The following is a 22,237-nucleotide window of genomic DNA, read 5'->3' as shown; positions in this document are numbered from 1 at the left end:
TTCTCAAAAATATGGAAATGTCATGTGGCTAGGGCCTCCCGTCGGGTACGCTCGCCTGGTGCAGGTCTTTCGATTTGATGCCACTTCGGCGACGCGCGAGTTTAGTAGATAGTTATATCATATCAACTTGTTAATTGATGGACTTTGCACTATCATTTTTAACTTCATTTTTCAGTGAAAGTAATTATATTTGGCCACATGGTTGCAGTCATGTAAATAGCTACACTTATTTGATTCAGTATTTCAATGGAAGGAAAAGTTTATTAATTGAAATATAAACAAAGAATATTTTGCAAAGTACTTACGCTTCAAAAGGCTTCCTTACAACATTCTACACAGCCTAGTTCATAAAAACACTTTATTTCCTTTGCTGTAGAAAGCACTTCTATTTAGCAACAAATCTTACATACTTAAGAAACTGACACCCAGACCCCACTGTAAGTAATTTTTAATGTTTTGCTAGGGGGCTACATGTGATATCTGACTTGGTTGTTAGAAGTGACTAGTGATTTTAAGACAAAATGAATGTGGTCTATCCATCTAATACTTTGATCTATGTACGTACCAAGGTGTTCATAGATTTTAGTAGTAACAGGAATTTGTCTAGCTTGGGTGTCTCATGAAAAATAGTTAAACTCTCAAGAATCTCATAATGCATCTCAAAAACTGTTGAACTGGTCTCTCGAATAGGTATACAAATCGATGTAATGTTAGTAGTCTGCATCACATAGGAAGGTGTCCCAACTTTCAGCCATTCTGTGCATCCCCCTCTATTAACTGCTAGTAGTCAATAAGAGTCATTTCCTTCCTGAGTGGCTAGCCACTTATTACTGCTATATAGCGAATGTTTCTTTCCTGAAGGCTGTACTGTTGCTGTACTTTGCGACTATACAATTTCATCCACAGAATGACCTAAATATTGATTCAACTATTAAAGTTATTTTTTTGTAGCAGTGTAGCTGTGAATGTATTTCTGTAAATTGGTTGGTGTGATTTCCAAATAAATATGTCATGTGATGGCAATAAATGTGAAGTGCTTCACAAGCAGGCAAGGGGGATTATTTACTGTGTTTTCAACTTTTTCAGTCTGAAAGATGGACAATTGTTGTTGATGTTTGGAAGACACAAGAATGAATGGTGGAAGCTAGTAGTGTTAGCAAGAGAACTGTACAGTGAATTGTAAATGACAGTGTCAGAGCTGTAGAACTGTCAGGAAAAGTTGTTATTGTGTCACCAGGAAAGCATCAAAACAGTGAGAAATGCATGACACAAATGGATGGGTGTGACAACGATATTTAAAGGCTCTCTTTGTTTGAAATGTATACAAATGGTGCATATCCAGTGTCACAAAAACTTGTTACGATTATGGATGAATAAATTGGCTTCAAAGGTAATGCTTTGTCAATCAACAGAATTTTAATGGGCAATTGTTTCAAATAAGTTAAAAGTAACAATGAAAAAAAATTTTAATAGAAAGAAGTGACACAGCTGCAGCAAAAGCCACATTCCTAAGAAAGGTGCACAAAATAAGAGAAGAAGGTCATTTAACAATGTATTACCTTAATGAAACATGGATTAATCAAAATAATTCCAGCAAAATCTGCTCGATAATGAGTGATGGTACTGACGGTTTTACAGTTCCCATAGGAAAAAGTTCTTGGACAATTATTCAGCATCCTGGCTCTTTTTCTGGTTTTTTCCCTGAGAAAAAAATTGTGTTTATAGGTGTAAGAGGAACTGCAATGACTACCACATGGAAACGAACGCTGTCCCTTTCAAGAAGTGATTCATTGAACAGTTCTTGTCAAATCCTGCTCCAAACTCGATCTTTGTAATGGACATTGACAATTATCACTCCGCTAAACACCAAGTACAAACTCAATGAAATCAAATATTGTACTGTGGCTTAAGAAAGAAAAGTCAGCACAGTATAAACAAGATTGATGCCAAACACCTATGTGCTATTAATTTATACCTGCCACGTGACAAAATGTATGTGCTTGACTTCCTTGTACATGAACATACACACAAAATTTTGTGTTTACCCTCACCTTACTGTCAGTATAATCTGAGTGTATTAATTTGCACAGATGTTAAAGGCTATGTGGCAGAAAAGAACAAAAGAGGCATTGAATTGTGTGAGCATGAAGCAAAGCAAGGGACAACATTTTCCCTTTAGCATGGAAAGACTGTGCATGTCACAACGAAAAGCTCCAAGAAGAAAATTCTTATAGGGAAGTGAAGATGGATACAAACCTCGAATCTATCATCATAAATTTCCAGTCATGTTGTTCAATCACAGACTCAGATAACAGTGACAATGGACCTATGACTTAGGTTTGAAAACAAAGTAAAGTAATAATAGTTCTCGGTTCTAAAGATTCATGGTTTAAAAACAAAAGTTTTTGTTTGTCTTCATATCAATTGCATAAACAACTCTTGAGAACTTCTTAACCTTTATTGATTGGCAATTTGTATCCTAAGAAGTGTGTAAATATTCACTTGTTGTAAGTGAGATGATTGGTTGTGAAATTTAAGCTTTTCCCCGCATCTACCATGCATGTCCTAATCACTTGCAGGAATGCAGCAGGATAAATTTATCAGAGACTTTGATATTTTGAGTTACCACTAGTTTTTTATGTTGTAGGGCAGCATTCGTTCAAGTTATTCAAAAAAGATGATTAGTTGTTTGCTTTTTCCATCAATCCTAAATGTGGTCTCTCACTGTACAGATGAACAACTTAGTTTACACTTATAACACTCTTTGACAGTGAAAAATATGAGAACATACCGATCATTTACATGATGGGCATTTGCTATCAATAATTATTTCTTATGTACACAGATTTACACTTAAATTCACTAAAATAAACCCATATACACACTTTACAAAATTACATGTTTTTAAAAAAGCTCTATGAAGTAGTAGAAGGTGTCAAGCATACATAATGATTTCAGTTTCTGTCTGAAGTGAATTTTAGTACATATTACTTATGACACAGTCCAATTGGCACAAAACTGACAAATATTGTAACCAGTTTTGATGAACTTGTCATTAGACAATTGTCTTTCTGAGAAAAATTATACCTGATGTCTTCACAAAGCTGCATCAGCATTCCAACATCATGTGGACTATTGCTGTGGAGCAGCAAATGCAAAATACTCAAGATGTGAATTAAGATTGCTCTCATGTAGACAATTGACTGAAATCAGTTTCAAAATGTATTTTTCTCCTCACACATTTGAATGTATAGGCAAATATACCTCACTGTTGTCTGCACCTACACATATTTGCAACATTCCCCTTGTTCGCCCATTCCTGCCACCAGCCTTAGGCAAACCCTATCCCCTCCACACTTCCCTATCACTCTACCTCTCAGCACCTTCCTGTGTGACGCAGACTATAGTGTAAGAGCTATAACCTAGGAGTGTGACTATTTGTCGGAGGCTTATTAAGCACCTGTTTGTGTCACGGTCTCAAAAATGATTCTGTGCACTATACTATAGCAGTGGAGCAGCAAACACAACATTCTAAAGATATGAAGTAAGATTTCTCTCACATAGATGACTGATTGAAATCAGTTTCAAAATTTATTTTTCTCCTTGTAGACGTGAAAGTATAATACAATTTACCATAGGCAAATGGACCTCAATGTTGTCCACAGCTACACAGATTTGGAGCATGACTGTTTGTCAGACACATATTGAACAACTGTTTGACTTTTATTAGAGACAAATGCATTTTATTGCATTCAATAGAACTAAATTTTATCCGTTTTCCATTGAATTACCCCTTGATGAAAAAAAATAATAAAAACCTATGATGGTGGGCTACTCGGATATCTAAGTTGGTACGGCAATTGGCCCTGAGAGGCAAAGACCCTGGTTTCGATCCCGGCCTGGAATACAGTTTTAATCTGCCAGGAAGTTTCATGAATAGAATAATTTTTGTTGTATGGTCCGTAATACTGTATAAAATAAAAAATTTGTAAGAACAGTTTATTCAACCCTTACTGAAACAATTTTGCATTGATTATATTATTTACATCACTTTAATGATATGTCTAGCACATACAGAACTGAAATCCAGACCTGTAGACTACAGTAATTCTTCCCATAAAGTTTGGAGTTGCGTCAATGGTTTTTTTAGGGGTGCATAATAAGTTGGGCAGCAACCAGAAACCTGCATTTCATTGAAAGAATAATGGGCAACATGATTTGTTGATATACTGATGGCAAACTTTCAGGAGTGTGCAGAATCTATGTTACAAATCAAGGGCAGCAGTACATGAAGTACCCTCCCCCATACTTACTTTATGTTTACAAATACAATGTTATCCAAGAATTGGATCACAGGAACCATTACAAGAAAAAAGAAAACCTTAAGTATCCAGATCCTTATTGGCTGTCTAAAATATATGAATACTTAACAGTTTTATTTTGTTTTATATATTGTTTCATCTTTATTTACCTTCTATACTACACATGTGAAATAGATACTGCACCATCTTTAATCTGCAGTGCAATTTTTTATGAACAATGTTTTGTTCCTAAACGGGCTCCAAAGCCAAACTACTGAGGATTTCAAAAATACTTTACACTTTGTGTATGTGAAGATAACTAAGGAAGGCTATTACAAAGAAAATTTATTTGACACATATGGTACTTATGGTGACATGAAAGGTTTTAACCCTAACATAAATTTCAAAAAAGCTTTCACTCCCAGGAAATAAAATGCTGCTATTATTTGACATACAACACTAATAATATACAAAGCTACCAGTTGAGACCTGACAGTCTTGAAATATCTAATGAAATACTGAATTATGCCCCACTGTATTTTGGCTATTGGAATAAAACTCCAGGAAGAAAACTGATGTGCAATAATCACAGGCCCACAATTTCATTTTATTGCCATCAATATTCACTACAAGTATTGCATAATATTATTTTATATGCAGCCTTTAAGACTGGTGGGCAATGGCCTTGCTGCAGTGGATACACCAGTTCCCGTCAGATCACCAAAGTTAAGCACTGTTGGGCATGGCCGGCACTTAGATGGGTGACCATCTGGACCACCATGCACTGTTGCCGTTTTTCGAGGTCCACTCAGTCTCACGATGCCTATTGAGGAGCTACACAACCGAACAGTAGTGGCTAAAGAAAGCCAACATAACGACTGGGAGACCAGTGTACTGACCCCACGCCCCTCCTATCAGCATCCTCAGCTGAGGATGAATGGTGGTCGGATGGTCCAAATGGGCCACTTTTGGCCTGAAGACAGAGTGCTGTGTGCTTTTTAACACTGCTACTTTGATTACTGAAAGTCTGGTTCTACATATTCTACTTAACAGAATCAGAAGCCTCTCTTCTCACATTAAGTGAGTAACATGGACTATTATATTAAGAAACATTGCAATGAAGTAGAATGTTCATTTGTCCCATTTTTCCCAGGACAGTCCCCCACCTTCTTTCCTTCTTTTCCCCAGTTCCAGGGTCCCAAAAGCTATTTGGGGATGCTCAGATGCCCTACTTTTTTGTGATTGTGTATGGCTAAAGTATTTTATGCTAGTTTTCTCTGCATAAGCATACACACTAGGAAGTAACAATAGTGCAACTTGTTCTACAATCTTTGTTTATTTACTGTAAGTGTTTTGCAGTGTTAGAATTACAGATTCACATTAAGCTATATTTTCGATTGGTGTGGATAGTAAGAATTTCATTTTCCATTGTGGTAAGCAGTCTCAAGACATTATAGTGGATATGTGACAATTTTAAATCTGTGCAATGACTATTTCATCATGAGAAAATGTAAGTGTAATTTTAACAGCAACCAAATCTAAAATGTGAGTTTGCTTTTATCTCCAGTAGTGTATAAACTGAAATGTATGTGTGTTTTTCTTGGTGAAATCTCTGTGGTAAGATGAAAAACATTGAATGAAAGCTGAAACAGTGAAGACTTTGCTCACTGTCAAAACATACTTTAATTCAATATCATGTGCTCATTTTGATGACAAAATGTCAGAAAAAATGCATTTATTAGTAAAATACATGTTTTTCTAAACTTTTTAAAAATCTCAGGTTTAGCAAAAATGAAATGGACACCCTGTGTTAAAGGCACCACCTTCCTAGAAGCTTTCTCATGCACACAATTTAACTTATCAAATTTTTCATACATGTAATTCATGGAATGTTCTTAATTTTTAGACTGTAAGAGTTTTAGGTACAAGGGCTATCTATCATGTATGCTGTAGTTTATACTTGAAAACTTGTTGCACCATAACAATGAATTTTATATTGGTGCAGAAAAGTATTCCCTGAAATTGCAATATTTCATAACAGAATTAGAAAAAACAGGATGGGCCTGTTTACTTGGAAAATAAGAGGACCACCTTGGAAACATTTGTAAGATACAAACCATTGCAATAATCAATAACACAATTTATGGTGTTTTTATCTTTCAACAATGCCTCAAACTCTAGGGAAACCCAATAAATTACGTACACAAGTAGAAAATTCTGTTCATTTTTGGGAGGCCAAGTGCAAGATGGGACTGTTTTAACATGTCACAAACATTCTACAGAGCACACACACTTGTGGAAAAATGAAAAATCATAACATTCTCGGAAACTAAGTGCCCTTTGTACAGATAAAGAGAGGAATATGTGTGGATGAAGCAGTACTTCTTAAATTCTCATACTCGGCTATCGCCTTGAACCGAGAATGAAAGCAGACATAAAAACAGGACACAAGGGACATTAAAAACAGATTACATAAAGGTGTGATATCTGTTCTTTCGATATCCAGATCCGTGATACATATTATGTACATTGAAGGTGGAGGGAGGAGAAAGGAAAGGAACTAACGATATCAGCTGCATCGGGACTTTACGAGGAATTGGCGGTAACGAGTGAAAATGTGTGCAAGACTGGGACTTGGAACCCATGATCTCCTGCTTACTAGGCAGTTGTGTTAACCAGTGTGCCATCCTGACATAGTGTTTATTGCAAATGCACGACTATCTCGACACACTCCCTGGCCGACCCACCGATCCACATTCCCACCTCGTGCTACCTATCTGCATTCCCCTGTGAATTCACAATATCATTCGACCTCTGTCAAGAATCTAAAATTAGCAAGCACGGAGGACACGGATGGGGACTGGAAATATGACTCGGTAGGTGGGAATGTGGGTCAGCCGCAGAGTGTGCCGAGGCAGTCCGTGCATTTTCAATAAACACTGTGTCCGAATGGTGCAGTGGTTAACACAACTGCCTAGTAAGCAGGAGATTCAGTGTTCGAGTCCCGATCCAGCACACACTTTCTCTCATCACCACTGATTCTGCATAAAATCTCGATGCAGTTGATATCATTAGTTCCATCCCTTTCCTTTTCTTTCTTCCCCCTCCACCTTCAACTGACATAATAAAAATGAGATGATAGCAACAAATAAAACTCGAGCAGCCAGCAGGGACTGGCGAAGAATATTCACAAAGAAAAAACTGTATACAAGGGAAAAAAGAAGGAAAGAAGAATTAATGTAACCAAATGTTGCCGGATGGGTGGTAAAGGAGGGGCAGTAATTATAAGTGGTGATTCTCTCTCTCTCTCTCTCTCTCTCTCTCTCTCTCTCTCTCTCTCACACACACACACACACACACACACACACACACACACACACATACACACATGCACAAAGCAAGGTTTCAAATATCTACTTAACATGACTCTGATCCATTTGTCTAATATTCTCTCCTCTTCTTTAACAATTTTCAGTGCAGTACACCAACCAAATCTGATGAGTAATATGAAAAACTAAGATCACAGGTTGACAGCACTGTTGCATTCTCTGACACAAAGCAGTGAAGTTTGTAAGTAAGCCATGCATGCAAGTTACTTAAACTGGACCATACTCGGCAGTCGTATTCTCCACAATAAGATATATAAAATGCCTGAAGACAGGAAAATGTTAAGATAAAGTTAACTGACTGTTAAAGGATTAAACTTCATTTTTAAGTTGCTGTATCAGTGATAACATTGTCAACAATGTTAGGGCATTGGCAGATTTGTTAAGAACTCTGCAACACAATATCTCTACAAACTTCCATATCTAATGTGAAGATAAAAACAACACACTTCTTAATGAGAACAGATAACTTATTTACATTATCAGTGTAAGCTACTTCTTCTGTAACACACAGTGCACAGCGTAAGAGTAAGTTCAGTATCTCCATGTACCCACCTCATAAGATAGACGACAGTGCCATTGCGGTAGATGCGGAGAGCAAAGTGGACGGGAATGAGGGGGTCTTTGAAGTCGCCGTGCATTATGAAATACGTGTCGGGCAACCAGACTTCCTCATTGTGGTGGATGGCGTTGAGGAATTCGAAGTTGCTGTGGTTGGAGTAGCGCAGGCGTGGGTCGTACCACTGCTGCTCCAACAGGAACTCCACCTCATATTTCTGTAACACAACAGCATGACGTCAGTTAGAAACATAAAATTTGTAATGCTGCACAGTTGCGTATTCCCTACTGAAATGTGGCTAACACAGATACTACAGTAGCCAAATAACAGTACAAATTGAAACTGATACATAATTACAAAAGGTTTTCGAGTGCTAGTGTTTAGGGCTATATTTCCCTTCATCTCCCACATGAGAAGCTCAGTTTGGAAAGAGTGGCTGTTCAGAGTACACAAAAAAAGTGTGACACACAATGACATGGCAAGAAAATTTTGCCCTCCAGTTTCTACTACCTAGCAACTGGATTATTATTATTATTATTATTCTTTCCTTTCTCAGACATTATGTCTGGTTAAAAATGGAAAGTGACACGGAGCTTGATCAAGCGTGACTTCCTTTTAACTGCATGGTATATGTTACATTGCTTTTAGGAACTTTCGGGTAATTGAACATGTATCAATAATTACAGATTTCTGTAGTTGTATATATAAGTTTGGATGTAGCTGTATTGCGCTGATGTACTAGTGGATATTGTGTGGTATGACTTCTGTAGTCGATAGTGTGATTGGTATAATGTCAACTTTATCCTGATGTCACATGTCCTTGACTTCCTCAGCCAGTTGGATGTATTTTTCAATTTTTTCTCCTGTTTTCTTCTGTATATTTGTTGTATTGGGTATGGATATTTTGATTAGTTGTGTTAATTTCTTCTTTTTATTGGTGAGTATGATATCAGGTTTGTTATGTGGTGTTGTTTTATCTGTTATAATGGTTCTGTTCCAGTATAATTTGTATTCATCATTCTCCATTACATTTTGTGGTGCATGCTTGTATGTGGGAATGTGTTGTTTTATTAGTTTATGTTGTGTGGCAAATTGTTGATGTATTATTTTTGCTACATTGTCATGTCTTCTGGTGTATTCTGTATTTGCAAGTATTGTACATTTGTTTGTGATGTGATCTACTGTTTCTATTTGTTGTTTGCGAAGTCTGCATTTATCTGTTGTGGTATTGGGATCTTTAATAAAATGCTTGCTGTAATATGTGGTGTTTATTGTTTGATCCTGTATTGCAATCATGAATCCTTACGTCTCACTGTATACATTGCCTTTTCTTAGCCATGTGATGGATGCATCTTGATCGATGTGTGGCTGTGTTAGATGATACGGGTGCTTGCCATGTAGTGTTTTCTTTTTCCAATTTACTTTCTTCGTATCTGTTGATGTTATGTGATCTAAAGGGTTGTAGAAGTGGTTATGAAATTGCACTGGTGTAGCCAATGTATTTATATGAGTGATTGCTTTGTGTATTTTGCTGGTTTCTCCTCGTTCTATAAAGAATTTTCGTAAATTGTCTACCTGTCCATAATGTAGGTTTTTTATGTCGATAAATCCCCTTCCTCCTTCCTTTCTGCTTAATGTGAATCTTTCTGTTGCTGAATGTATGTGATGTATTCTATATTTGTGGCATTGTGAACGTGTAAGTGTATTGAGTGCTTCTAGGTCTGTGTTACTCCATTTCACTACTCCAAATGAATATGTCAATATTGGTATAGCATCACTATTTATAGCTTTTGTCTTGTTTCTTGCTGTCAATTGTTTTTCAGTATTTTTGTTAGTCTTTGTCTATATTTTTCTTTTAGTTCTTCTTTAATATTTGTATTATCTATTCCTATTTTTTATTCATATCCTAGATATTTATAGGCGTCTGTTTTTCCATCACTTCTATGCAGTTGCTGTGGTTATCCAACATGTAATCTTCTTGTTTAGTGTGTTTTCCCTTGACTATGCTATTTTTCTTACATTTGTCTGTTCCAAAAGCCATATTTATATCATTGCTGAATAATTCTGTTATCCTTAGTAATTGGTTAAGTTGTTGATTTGTTGCTGCCAGTAGTTTTAGATCATCTATGTATAGCAAATGTGTGATTTTGTGTTGGTATGTTCCAGTAATATTGTATCCATTATTGTATTATTTAGCATGTTGGATAGTGGGTTCAGAACAAGGCAGAACCAGAAAGGACTTAATTCATTCTCCTTGGTATATTCCACACTTAATCTGTATTGGCTGTGATGTGATATTATTTGAATTTGTTTGGATATTAAGTGTGGTTTTCCAATTTTTCATTACGATGTTTAGGAACTGTATCAATTTAGGATCTACTTTGTATATTTCCAATATTTGTAGTAACCATGAGTGGGGTACACTATCAAAAGCTTTTTGGTAATCAATGTATGCGTAGGGTAGTGACCTTTGTTTAGTTTTAGCTTGATATGTCACCTCTGCATCTATTATCAGTTGCTCTTTACATCCTCATGCTCCTTTGCAACAGCCTTTTTGTTCTTCATTTATAATTTTGTTCTGTGTTGTATGTGTCATTAATTTCTGTGTAATGACTGAAGTTAATATTTTGTATATTGTTGGTAGGCATGTTATGGGGCAATATTTAGCTGGGTTTGCTGTGTCTGCTTGATATTTAGGTTTCAGGTAAGTTATTCCATGTGTAAGTGTATCAGCGAATGTGTATGGGTCTGCAATGTAACTGTTAAATAATTTATATTTAAAAACAAAGATGATGTGACTTACCATACGGAAGCGCTGGCAGGTCGATAGAAACACAAACAGACACATACATACACACAAAATTCAACCTTTCGCAACAAACTGTTGCCTCATCAGGAAAGAGGGAAGGAGAGGGAAAGACGAAAGGAAGTGAGTTTTAAGGGAGAGGGTAAGGAGTCATTCCAATCCCGGGAGCGGAAAGACTTACCTTAGGGGGAAAAAAGGACGGGTATACACTCGCACACACACACATATCCATCCACACATATACAGACACAAGCAGACATATTTAAAGTCTTTACACTTCTCTCATGTAATGTATCAAAACAACAAGAACAAAATTTAATTTTAAATGCAGCAAGGTGGAATACTTTCAGTTGCAATAATACCACTCCTAATATAAATACAATTATTATTTTTTATTTCCTGGTGTCTTTTTTTACATATAATACATATACTGTGTGTGTACATGAAATCTCCAAATTCTTTTCCCAGCTGTGTTTTTGTGAACACTATTATTCTATACACAATTTTCATATTGCTACAAATATCTGTATAAGTAGTTTGTGCAGAACCAGTTCATGTAATTAAATATTCAAAATGTACAACTCATTTAAAACAATAGATAGGTAAAAAATCTACTCACCAAACAGTGGCAAACCTCATACATAAAGACTGTTGTGATTGACAAGCTTTAGGAGCCAGTGGCTCCTTCTTCAAGCAGATGGTAAGTTTCCCAAAATTTACCTATTTTCCTAGACCTCCTTTTCTTCCTTCCCCTTCAATCCTTCTGAAGATGGAGCCACTGGCTCCAAAAGCTTGCCAAACACAACAGTCTTTTATGTGTGTGTTCTGCTGCTGCTTGATGAGTACATTATCTATCCAATTAAATAATTTTATCAATAATTGATTTTTCTCATTTAAACAATGAGCACTTTAAAATTGGACTCCACGAATACTTATTTGTTTTATGATTAACGTATTTTATATAAAAACTCATGTTCTCTTCTTTCTGATTAACATCTTATCTTTTCTGAAAATTGTGTTTCATATGTTATACTTAACCAAAATTGTTATTTTCAGATTGTTTGAATCAATAAATATAATCCTTTTGAAACTCCAAAGACATTGTCTTGCAGCTCTACTTTTTCTGTTTCTGAAAATTTTTACTTTTGCCAGAATAACATGTTGGTTAAGTAAATATTTAAATTCAAAAAACTACTTTTCTATAAAAATATTGGTAGGCTTTGTGAAATATCTGGAACAAAAGTGCACACACAAGCTGCAGCTCTAAGGAATAGAATCTATCTTTATGCCACTTGCAGATTATGCATCTCACAGTACAATAAAGTATCTCTGGCCCATTCTAAAGATAACAGACAACTTAATAAAAACAATATCCAGTAGACATGACTAAAAGCAGTGATTACATCTCACAGTCCTTGCCTAGCAGTAGAGCAAACCAGCAGCTGATATGTGGATGGCTCTGCTCCCTATCCCTGTCCCTATTCTCTCTCTCTCTCTCTCTCTCTCTCTCTCTCTCTCTCTCTCTCTCTCTGGCCAATAATTCGTCTTTTTTTGTAATGAATAAACCTCTGTATTTCATCGCATTGAAGAGACCAATTTTGCTCATCAGTACCCCTTCTCATTTCTCCATTAGGAACAAATTAATAAGTGAAATCTACCTTTGACATCTGTTAATCCACAAGTACCCTTTCTGGATCAAATTTCCTGTGAAATAATGAAACAGCCATGTTATTTTCCATTAAGCCTACTCTACAATGAACTGCAGCTTTACTATACTGTAATTGGAAAAACCATTCAGTTGTTTTGAGGAAATTTAAACACGTAACTGATTTTGAAATTATGCAGTTTCGTTTTCATGTGCTTGTGACAGTTCAACTCCAGTGGAACACTGATGTACATAGAGTGATCCCAAAGGTAACACTGTTTTCCTATGTCAAACAGTCTTCCCACAAACATGCACATAATTCACCATCTGATATTTTCCGCACAGTTATAATTGCACTACTAAGCAGTGTCAGTATGGGATAACTGTTCTATGTTCCTGCACTCACACTTCAACATCTGCCCTGCTGTCCAGTGGAACAAAACAAGCACTAATGGCTTGCTCTTGCCACATGTACTTGGAGGTACTAACCAACCTAAAAACACACTACTCCTAATAGCTATACTTACTAATCTGCAAATGAAGGAAATACTGATGTATGTTGTCCAGAACATTGTTATTAATTGGCAATAAAAATATCTGCACTTATCTACACTACACCCTGTGGAACTGCTGCCTATCTACTATTGATAGCTTAATACCTATGTGGTTACAGTGGTGTTTTCAAAATACTTGCTTGCATCTATAAATATTGTGTCTTATTTATAAAAATAAGGCTGGAGGCAAGGGGAAACTACAGCCATAATTTTTTCTGAGGGCACGCAGCTTTACTGTATGGTTAAATGATGATGGCGTCCTCTTGGGTAAAATATTCCGGAGGTAAAATAGTCCCCCATTCGGATCTCCAGGCGGGGACTACTCCAGAGGTCATCATCATCAAGAGATAGAAAACTGGCATTCTATGGATCGGAGCGTGGAATGTCAGATCCCTTAATCGGGCAGGTAGGTTAGAAAATTTAAAAAGGGAAATGGATAGGTTAAAGTTAGGTAAAGTGGGAATTAGTGAAGTTCGGTGGCAGGAGGAACAAGACTTTTGGTCAAGTGAATACAGGGTTATGAATACAAAATCAAATAGGGGTAATGCAGGAGTAGGTTTAATAATGAACAAAAAAATAGGAATGTGGGTAAGCTACTACAAACAGCATAGTGAATGCATTATTGTAGCCAAGATAGACACAAAGCCCATGCCTATTACAGTAGTACAAGTTTATATGCCATTTAGCTCTGCAGATGACAAAGAAATTGATGAAATGTATGATGAGATAAAAGAAATTATTCAGATAGTGAAGGGAGATGAAAATTTAATAGTCATGGGTGACTGGAAGTCGATAGCAGGAAAAGGAAGAGAAGGAAGGTAGTAGGTGAATATGGATTGGGGTTAAGAAATGAAAGAGGAAGCCGCCTGGTGGAATTTTGCACAGAGCATAACTTAATCATAGCTAACCTGGTTCAAGAATCATGAAAGAAGGTTGTATACATGGAAGAAGCCTGGAAATACTGACATGTTTCACATAGATTATATAATGGTAAGACAGAGATTTAGGAACCAGGTTTTAAATTTTAAGACTTTTCCAGGGGCAGATGTGGACTCTGACCACAATATATTGGTTATAAACTGTAGATTAAAACTGAAGAAACTGCAAAAAGGTGAGAATTTAAGGAGATGGGACCTGGATAAACTGACTAAACCAGAGGTTGTACAGAGTTTCATGGAGAGCATAAGGGAACAATTGGCAGTAATGGGGGAAAGAAATACAGTAGAAGAAGAATGCGTAGCTTTGAGGGATGAAGTAGTGAAGGCAGCAGAGGATCAAGTAGGTAAAAAGACGAGGGCTAGTAGAGATCCTTCGATAACAGAAGAAATATTGAAGTTAATTGATGAAAGCAGGCAAAAAGGAACACAAACGTCTCAAAAATGAGATTGACAGGAAGTGCAAAATGGCTAAACAGGGATGGCTAGAGGACAAATGTAAGGATATAGAAGCTTATTTCACTAGGGGTAAGACACATACTGCCTACAGGAGAATTAAAGTGGCCTTTGGAGAAAAGAGAACCACTTGTATGAATATCAAGAGCTCAGATCTAAACCCAGTTCTAAGCAAAGAAGGGAAAGCAGAAAAGTGGAAAGAGTATATAGAGGGTCTATACAAGGGCGATGTACTTGAGGACAATATTGTGGAAATGGAAGAGGATGTAGATAAAGATGAAATGGGAGATGTGATACTGCATGAAGAGTTTGACAGAGCACTGAAAGACCTGGGTCAAAACAAGGCCCCGGGAGTAGACAACATTCCATTAGAACTACTGACAGCATTGGGAGAGCCAGTCCTGAGAAAACTCTACCATCTGGTAAGCAAGATGTATGAGACAGGCGAAATTCCCTCAGACTTCAAGAAGAATATAATAATTCCAATCCCAAAGAAAGCAGGTGTTGACAGATGTGAAAATTACCGAACTATCAGGTTAATAAGTCACGGCTGCAAAATACTAACGCAAATTCTTTACAGACGAATGGAAAAACTGGTAGAAGCCGACCTCGGGGAAGATCAGTTTGGATTATGTAGAAATATTGGAACACGTGAGGCAATACTAACCCTACGACTTATCTTAGAAAATAGATTAAGGAAAAGCAGACCTAAATTTCTAGCATTTGTAGACTTAGAGAAAGCTTTTGACAATGTTGACTGGAATACTCTCTTTTAAATTCTGAAGGTGGCAGGGGTAAAATACAGGGAGCGAAAGGCTATTGACAATTTGTACAGAAACCAGATGGAAGTTATAAGAGTCGAAGGACATGAAAGGGAAGCAGTGGTTGGGAAGGGAGTGAGACAGGGTTGTAGCCTCTCCCTTATGTTATTCAATCTGTATATTGAGCAAGCAGTAAAGGAAACAAAAGAAAAATTCGGAGTAGGTATTAAAATCCATGGAGAAGAAATAAAAACTTTGAGGTTCACCAGTGACATTGTAGTTCTGTCAGAGACAGCAAAGGACTTGAGAGAGCAGTTGAACGGAATGGACAGTGTCTTGAAAGGAGGATATAAGATGAACATCAACAGAAGCAAAACAAGGATAATGGAATGTAGTCGAATTAAATCGGGTGATGGTGAGGGAATTAGATTAGGAAATGAGACACTTAAAGTAGTAAAGGAGTTTTGCTATTTCGGGAGCAAAATAACTGATGATGGTCAAAGTAGAGAGGATATAAAATGTAGACTGGCAATGGCAAGGAAGGTGTTTCTGAAGAATAGAAAATTGTTAACATCGAATATAGATTTAAGTGTCAGGAAGTCGTTTCTGAAAGTATTTGTATGGAGTGTAGCCATGTATGGAAGTGAAACGTGGATGATAAATAGTTTGGACAAGAAGAGAATAGAAGCTTTCGAAATGTGGTGTTACAGAAGAATGCTGAAGAGTAGATGGGTAGATCACAAAACTAATGAGGAGGTATTGAATAGAATTGTGGAGAAGAGGAGTTTGTGGCACAACTTGACTAGAAGAAGGGATCGGTTGGTAGGAAATGTTCTGAGGCATCAAGGGATCACCAATTTAGTATTGGCGGGCAGCATGGAGGGTAAAAGCCATAGAGGAAGACCAAGAGATGAATACAGTAAGCAGGTTCAGAAGGATGTATGTTGCAGTGGGTACTGGGAGATGAAGAAGCTGGCACAGGATAGAGTAGCATGGAGAGCTGCATCAAACCAGTCTCTGGACTGAAGACCACAACAACAACACATTTATAAAAATAATAGACAAAAATAGTAACCAGGCTCATTCTAAAGAACCGTTCAAAACACTGGTGGATTTTAATTACATTGTGTGAGTAGATTTATCAAGCAGCTGTACAAATTAAAAATAATCTTGATAATTACTGCACAAATATCTCTACCCATGACAATGAAATGAGATCTAGACAGAAACTACGGTAATCAGGAAAGAATAAACATAAAACTCAAAACGCATTTTATGTAAAAGACTAAAATTGTACAACAAATAGCCCTAGGAGCTTAAAAACATTACAAAAACAAACTTATTTAAAAGAGAAGTTAAAAATTTCTTGACTAGCAGTACATCCTGTACAGTGAAAGTTTGTTTGTATAAAACAGCGTAAGGGTCTGGAAAAAAAGTAACACAAGTAAATAATAACAATAATAATAATAAAAATCATCTATCATTTCATACATTTTCTTTGCAGTGTGTCATCTTCCCCTCCCAACAAATCCTGGAGAGCAATACTCCAAAATTCTCATTATCTACCTGGCCTGAACATCTCACTGGTTATGGCGGGATGCCTCACTCAGTTTTTCAGGCAAGCAAGTGGAAAGTTATGGTACACAAAATTGAAAAGACACATCGTCCCAATGATTCTGAAGTCAGCTGATGTGATCAGTTTTCGTCCAGAGAGCTGGGCATGTTCATTTGTTTGTTTGGAAGGGAAGGCCGACAAATGTTTGCCATCTCTCAGCTGGCGGCTGATGCGCAGTGATTAGTTTTCATCCACAGGGCTGGGCACATCCATTCGTTTGTTCCGAAGGGGAGGCCGACAAGTTTTTGCCAACTTTCAGCCAGTCAGAAATGACAGAATTAAGGTGTATTACCTGCAATCTTCTTCAAATAATTTTACAGAAACTATCCAGTAAAAAAAAGTCATTTTTGCTTTACTTATAAGCTTTGTGTGTCAGGTTCATGATGCTGTGCCCATCATTTTGTTAATGGCCATAGTTATTGTGATATTTATGTGGAAGTAAGATACTGCATGAAATTTGGAAAAGTTTGCGATGGAAAATAGAAGTCGCTATGATTTTGCGTTTGGTGCATATTATATAATATGTAGCTGCATATGAAATTTAGCTCACATAGTGACTTTTTAGCTAATATATTGTCACCAATCTTGAGAAAACTGATCTGACATAGGATGCCAATTTGTGTTCGCGCTTTGGCAGTGATAAAGCCAGAGTGAAATATCCACAGCATGTCTCATATTTCATAAACAGTTTCAGACACCGAAATGAGATTTTGGCGAATGATAGCATATAAAGAGGAGAATATTTTACCACATTGTTATCATGCAAAACTTCATTATCTATCATTTTATTCCAACTACAGACTTTTTCAATGAAAGAATGTAGTTTTTAAGGTCCATCAAAAACTGCTGGAATGAGAAGTACTGTGGGTTTGGGAATAACATAAGTGAAGACATTACACATTTTTTTGTACCAAGGATTGCGTTTTCATAAGCTGCTAACCTTACTTTTCCTCACTTAATAAACTCAATAAACCACTGTTTCAGAATCCTCTCGCAATTGTCTGCACAACATGCTACTGAGGTGAGACTGTGTAAACTCCATCGTGCATTGTAACATGGCAACCAGAGAAATGTGTAGGTTTCACTCAAAATTCTCAATTCATGACATTTCTCTGAAAGCTACAAATTGTTAACATGCCAGGCAAAAGTAAGTTGCTGGATTTTCAGTGAAATTCTTTTTAGATACTAACCAAAGCAGAGGTGACAGATCTTTTCAAGTGGTCACAATGCAAGTGTGGTTGTGGAGGGTCTCTACTTAATATTTACAAAAAATATGAGCTTTGGCTTCAGTTTAGAATAGCACTTCCCCTCCAGCATTCCGCATTTCCTCTACAATGCCTGCCCATAGCTCCCACCACTACCACTCTTCCCATGTGTGCCCCGCCGTCTGTGCGGACTCTAGCACTAGTATCTTACATTATTCAATAGCTTATCTGTGAAACAGTTTTTGTACAAATAGGGATAATCAAAATGGGGTTGCACCATTTTAAACAGACTAAACTTGTATGTGGGAGGAAGGAGGGTCTAATCTCCACTCAGCCATCTTGTTTTATGTTTTCTGTGGTTTACCTAAATTATTATGCCTGATGAAAAAAGTGAAGCACCCAGAAGGGGAGGAGGAAATAAAAATGAAACTTCATATATTTAGAGAGTATGTGATATTGTTGTACATATTAAAGACATCTACTCTGGTGTACAAAGAACTTGGCAGTATGACATTGTACTACCTGTGGCCTGATTGCTTGTACTGATACCATTAGGAGCCATGTTATAAGGCCTTCGTATCCTCTGTCAAGGCAGTCTGGCCTACAACTGTTCTACTGGCAATGGGATGGAGCTGATGATTCTGCTAGTGTCAGACATGTAATAAAATGGAACACCTGCAGCCATCCTTCCAATGCTATTTACACTACTGGCCATTAAAATTGCTACACCAAGAAGAAATGCAGATGATAAATGGGTATTCATTGGACAAATATATTATACTAGAAATGACATGTGATTACATTTTCATGCAATTTGGGTGCATAGATCCTGAGAAATCAGTACCCAAAACAACAACATCTGGCCGTAATAACGGCCTTGATATGCCTGGGCATTGAGTGAAACAGAGCTAGGATGGAGTGTACAGGTACAGATGCCCATGCAGCTTCAACACGATGCCACAGTTCAGCAGGAGTAGTGACTGGCATATTGTGACAAGCCAGTTGCTCGGCCACCATTGAGCAGACATTTTCAGTTAGTGAGAGATCTGGAGAATGTGCTGGCCAGGGCAGCAATCGAACATTTTCTGTATCCAGAAAGGCCCGTACAGGACCTGCAACATGCAGTCGTGCATTATCCTACTGAAATGTAGGGTTTCACAGGGATCGAATGAAGGGTAAAGCCACGAGTCGTAACACATCTGAAATGTAACGTCCACTGTTCAAAGTGCCGTCAATGCAAACAAGAGGTGACCGAGACGTGTAACCAATGGCACCCCATACCATCACACTGGGTGATATGCCAGTATGGAGATGACGAACACACGCTTCCAATGTGCGTTCACTGCGATGTTGCCAAACACGGATGCGACCATCATGATGCTGTAAACAGAACCCGGATTTATCCGAAAAAATGACGTTTTGCCATTCGTGCACCCAGGTTTGTCATTGACTACACCATCGCAGGTGCTCCTGTCTGTGATGTAGCGTCAAGGGAGCTGATAGTCCATGCTGCTGCAAACGTCATCGAACTGTTCGTGCAGATGGTTGTTGTCTTGCAAACGTCCCCATCTGTTGACTCAGGGATCGAGACATGGCCGCACGATCCTTTACAGCCATGTGAAAAAGATGCCAGTAATCTCAACTGCTAGTTATACAAGGCTGTTGGGATCCAGCACAGCATTCCATATTACCCTCCTGAACCAACCGATTTCGTATCCTACTAACAGTCATTGGATCTCGACCAACGCGAGCAGCAATGTTGTGATACGATAAACCACAATGGCGGTAGGCTACAATCCAGCCTATATCCAAGTCAGAAATGTGATGGTACGCATTTCTCCTCCTTACATGAGGCATCACAACAATGTTTCACCAGGCAACACCGGTCAACTGCTGTTTGCGTATGAGAAATCGGTTGGAAACTTTCTTCACGTCAGAACGTTGTAGGTGTCACCACCAGCGCCAGCCTTGTGTGAATGCTCTGAAAAGCTAATCATTTGCATATCACAGCATCTTCTTCCTGTTGATCAAATTTCGCGTCTGTAGCAAGTCATCTTCATGGTGTAGCTATTTTAATGGCCAGTAGTGTATCATATAGCTACCAGTTTCAGTGATTTGATAGACCTCAGATAAGTTCTATCAGGGAACGATCTGAGACTCTTACTAGCTGCAGGGTTACCTCAACATCATGCTGATATTTCATAGACAGCAGAGACATGTGCTGCTAAACACCAGCTATACACCGACTACACCATGCTCCCAGCGCAACATCTTTGACCACAGGTTTGCCTAGCCTTGGTCCGCAGGTGTTCCTCTTCCAAGACTATTTGCAAATATTACTAGGGCATCACGTGTTGTGCACACAATAACATTTATAAATAATCTGTCGACACACTGACTGTTAGAGGCACCACCAGTGACATCGGCCATGCACCTGAGCAGTGCACCCGTCAGCAAAATGGCAACACTGCCATCGAGGAACCGATTCCCGTGAAACTCCTGTGAACATCCTCGTGCCAACTGGATACGTAAGGAGGAGCACAATGTTGAGTAGGCAGCATTCCATCGCTCACTCAGTTCTGGGCCGAGAGATGGCTGAAGCCTGCAGCCCGTCAGTCAGAACTAGACCAGCACAGATACTTGCAACTACAGCACTGCACCACAGCTTGCTGCACTCATCTCAGCACTGTCTACGTGCCACATGATCCATGTGCAGCAACGTCACACCGTACCTACTGTACTGCCAGCCCAATGAGACTCACTGTGCAGCACTACGGACGTTGCTCCGAGAGTCTTCCAGAAGGAGACTCCGTAGCAGGATTTGTATTACAGTGACAGATCCTATTTCTATCACTCTTATGTGATCACATATGACCTTCCACTTGTTAGCCTGCACCAAACTTTATTGTGAAGTTAAGATGTGAATAAAAGTGTCCTTAATTACAGCCTGGGAAATGTCATTCACTGTTGTGAGAATCATTCACAATGGGTTTCAACAGTGGCGAAAAGGTAAAAAAAAAATGTTTCCTGCTATGCTTCCTTATCCAAACAGTGGAGATGAGGGTCGACTTCTTCAGCACCAACTGTTTCGGTTGTGGAACTCCATTTCGTGTATCTTTATGCTCAACTGGATAGCCTTCCCCTTTGCATTGTGTACGACCAATTTCTGCCCCATCACTTTCTTCGTTATATGTTATATTATTATTTATTTTGCCTCGTTTACATCTACTGATAGTGCCCCTTCTTTCATTTGTTACAGTAGATGCTTGCACGGTTAAATGTGTCTGTTCCATTTCTACGGTTTTCCTATACAGATTGGGTACGTCAATGATGTGTGTACAATTTTTTGCACTTTTGTGGATTGTTTGGACTTGGATTACCGTGTCTTTATGTTCACTTTTCCCTTTTTGCTCTTGGAAGTACCTGCCTGTGGCGAAAAAATATCAAGAGAGATGATTCATTACTGGTAGCTGGTATTACTGCTCATTTGTCATCACTGATTCAGCATCAAACTTGGCTGCAGTGCCAGTGCCTCTGCTGGCTGCAGAGCCAACTCCTGGTCACGTTTGTCACACAGTCTCCAGCCTCCTCTAGCTGTGACTGCTGCTCTTGCAGCCATTGCTGACCCTCCTCTCAATGGTGGCCCTGACCAGTTCCAAATTGGCAACCAGGCTGTTCTCTGTCCACAGACTGTAGTGACAGTTGGCTCTTCTCCTGAGGTTGGCACCACCAGGACATCCACTTGTGATGAGGTACGAGTCCACACACTGCATCTCATATACTGCATCAATCATATACAACCACTCGCTCACCGATAGATCTGTACCTACAGATTGGAAAATTGCGCAGGTCGCACCAGTGTTTAAGAAGGGTAGTAGGAGTAATCCATCAAACTACAGACCTATATCATTGACGTCGGTTTGCAGTAGGGTTTTGGAGCATATACTGTATTCAAACATTATGAATCACCTCGAAGGGAACGATCTATTGATACGTAATCTGCACGGTTTCAGA

General features: G+C 38.2%; 1 protein-coding gene and 1 pseudogene across 1 annotated transcript in view; one reads left to right on the top strand and one right to left on the bottom strand.

Moving 5' to 3' along the window:
* The window catches only part of LOC124552499 (glutamate-gated chloride channel), a 436,122-nt gene that overhangs the window by 141,725 nt on the left and 272,160 nt on the right, over positions 1-22,237 (bottom strand). The window contains exon 6 of the mRNA XM_047126783.1: positions 8,243-8,463. Within this exon, the coding sequence (XP_046982739.1) occupies positions 8,243-8,463 (221 nt within the window). The remainder of the gene's footprint in view (positions 1-8,242; positions 8,464-22,237) is intronic.
* Positions 4,977-5,094, top strand: LOC124552887 (annotated as a pseudogene).

The sequence above is a fragment of the Schistocerca americana genome, chromosome 10 (genome assembly GCF_021461395.2).
Source record: "Schistocerca americana isolate TAMUIC-IGC-003095 chromosome 10, iqSchAmer2.1, whole genome shotgun sequence".
Classification (NCBI taxonomy): domain Eukaryota; kingdom Metazoa; phylum Arthropoda; class Insecta; order Orthoptera; family Acrididae; genus Schistocerca; species Schistocerca americana.
Note: the sequence above shows the minus strand (reverse complement) of the source record. Positions and strands in the feature narration are given on the sequence as shown.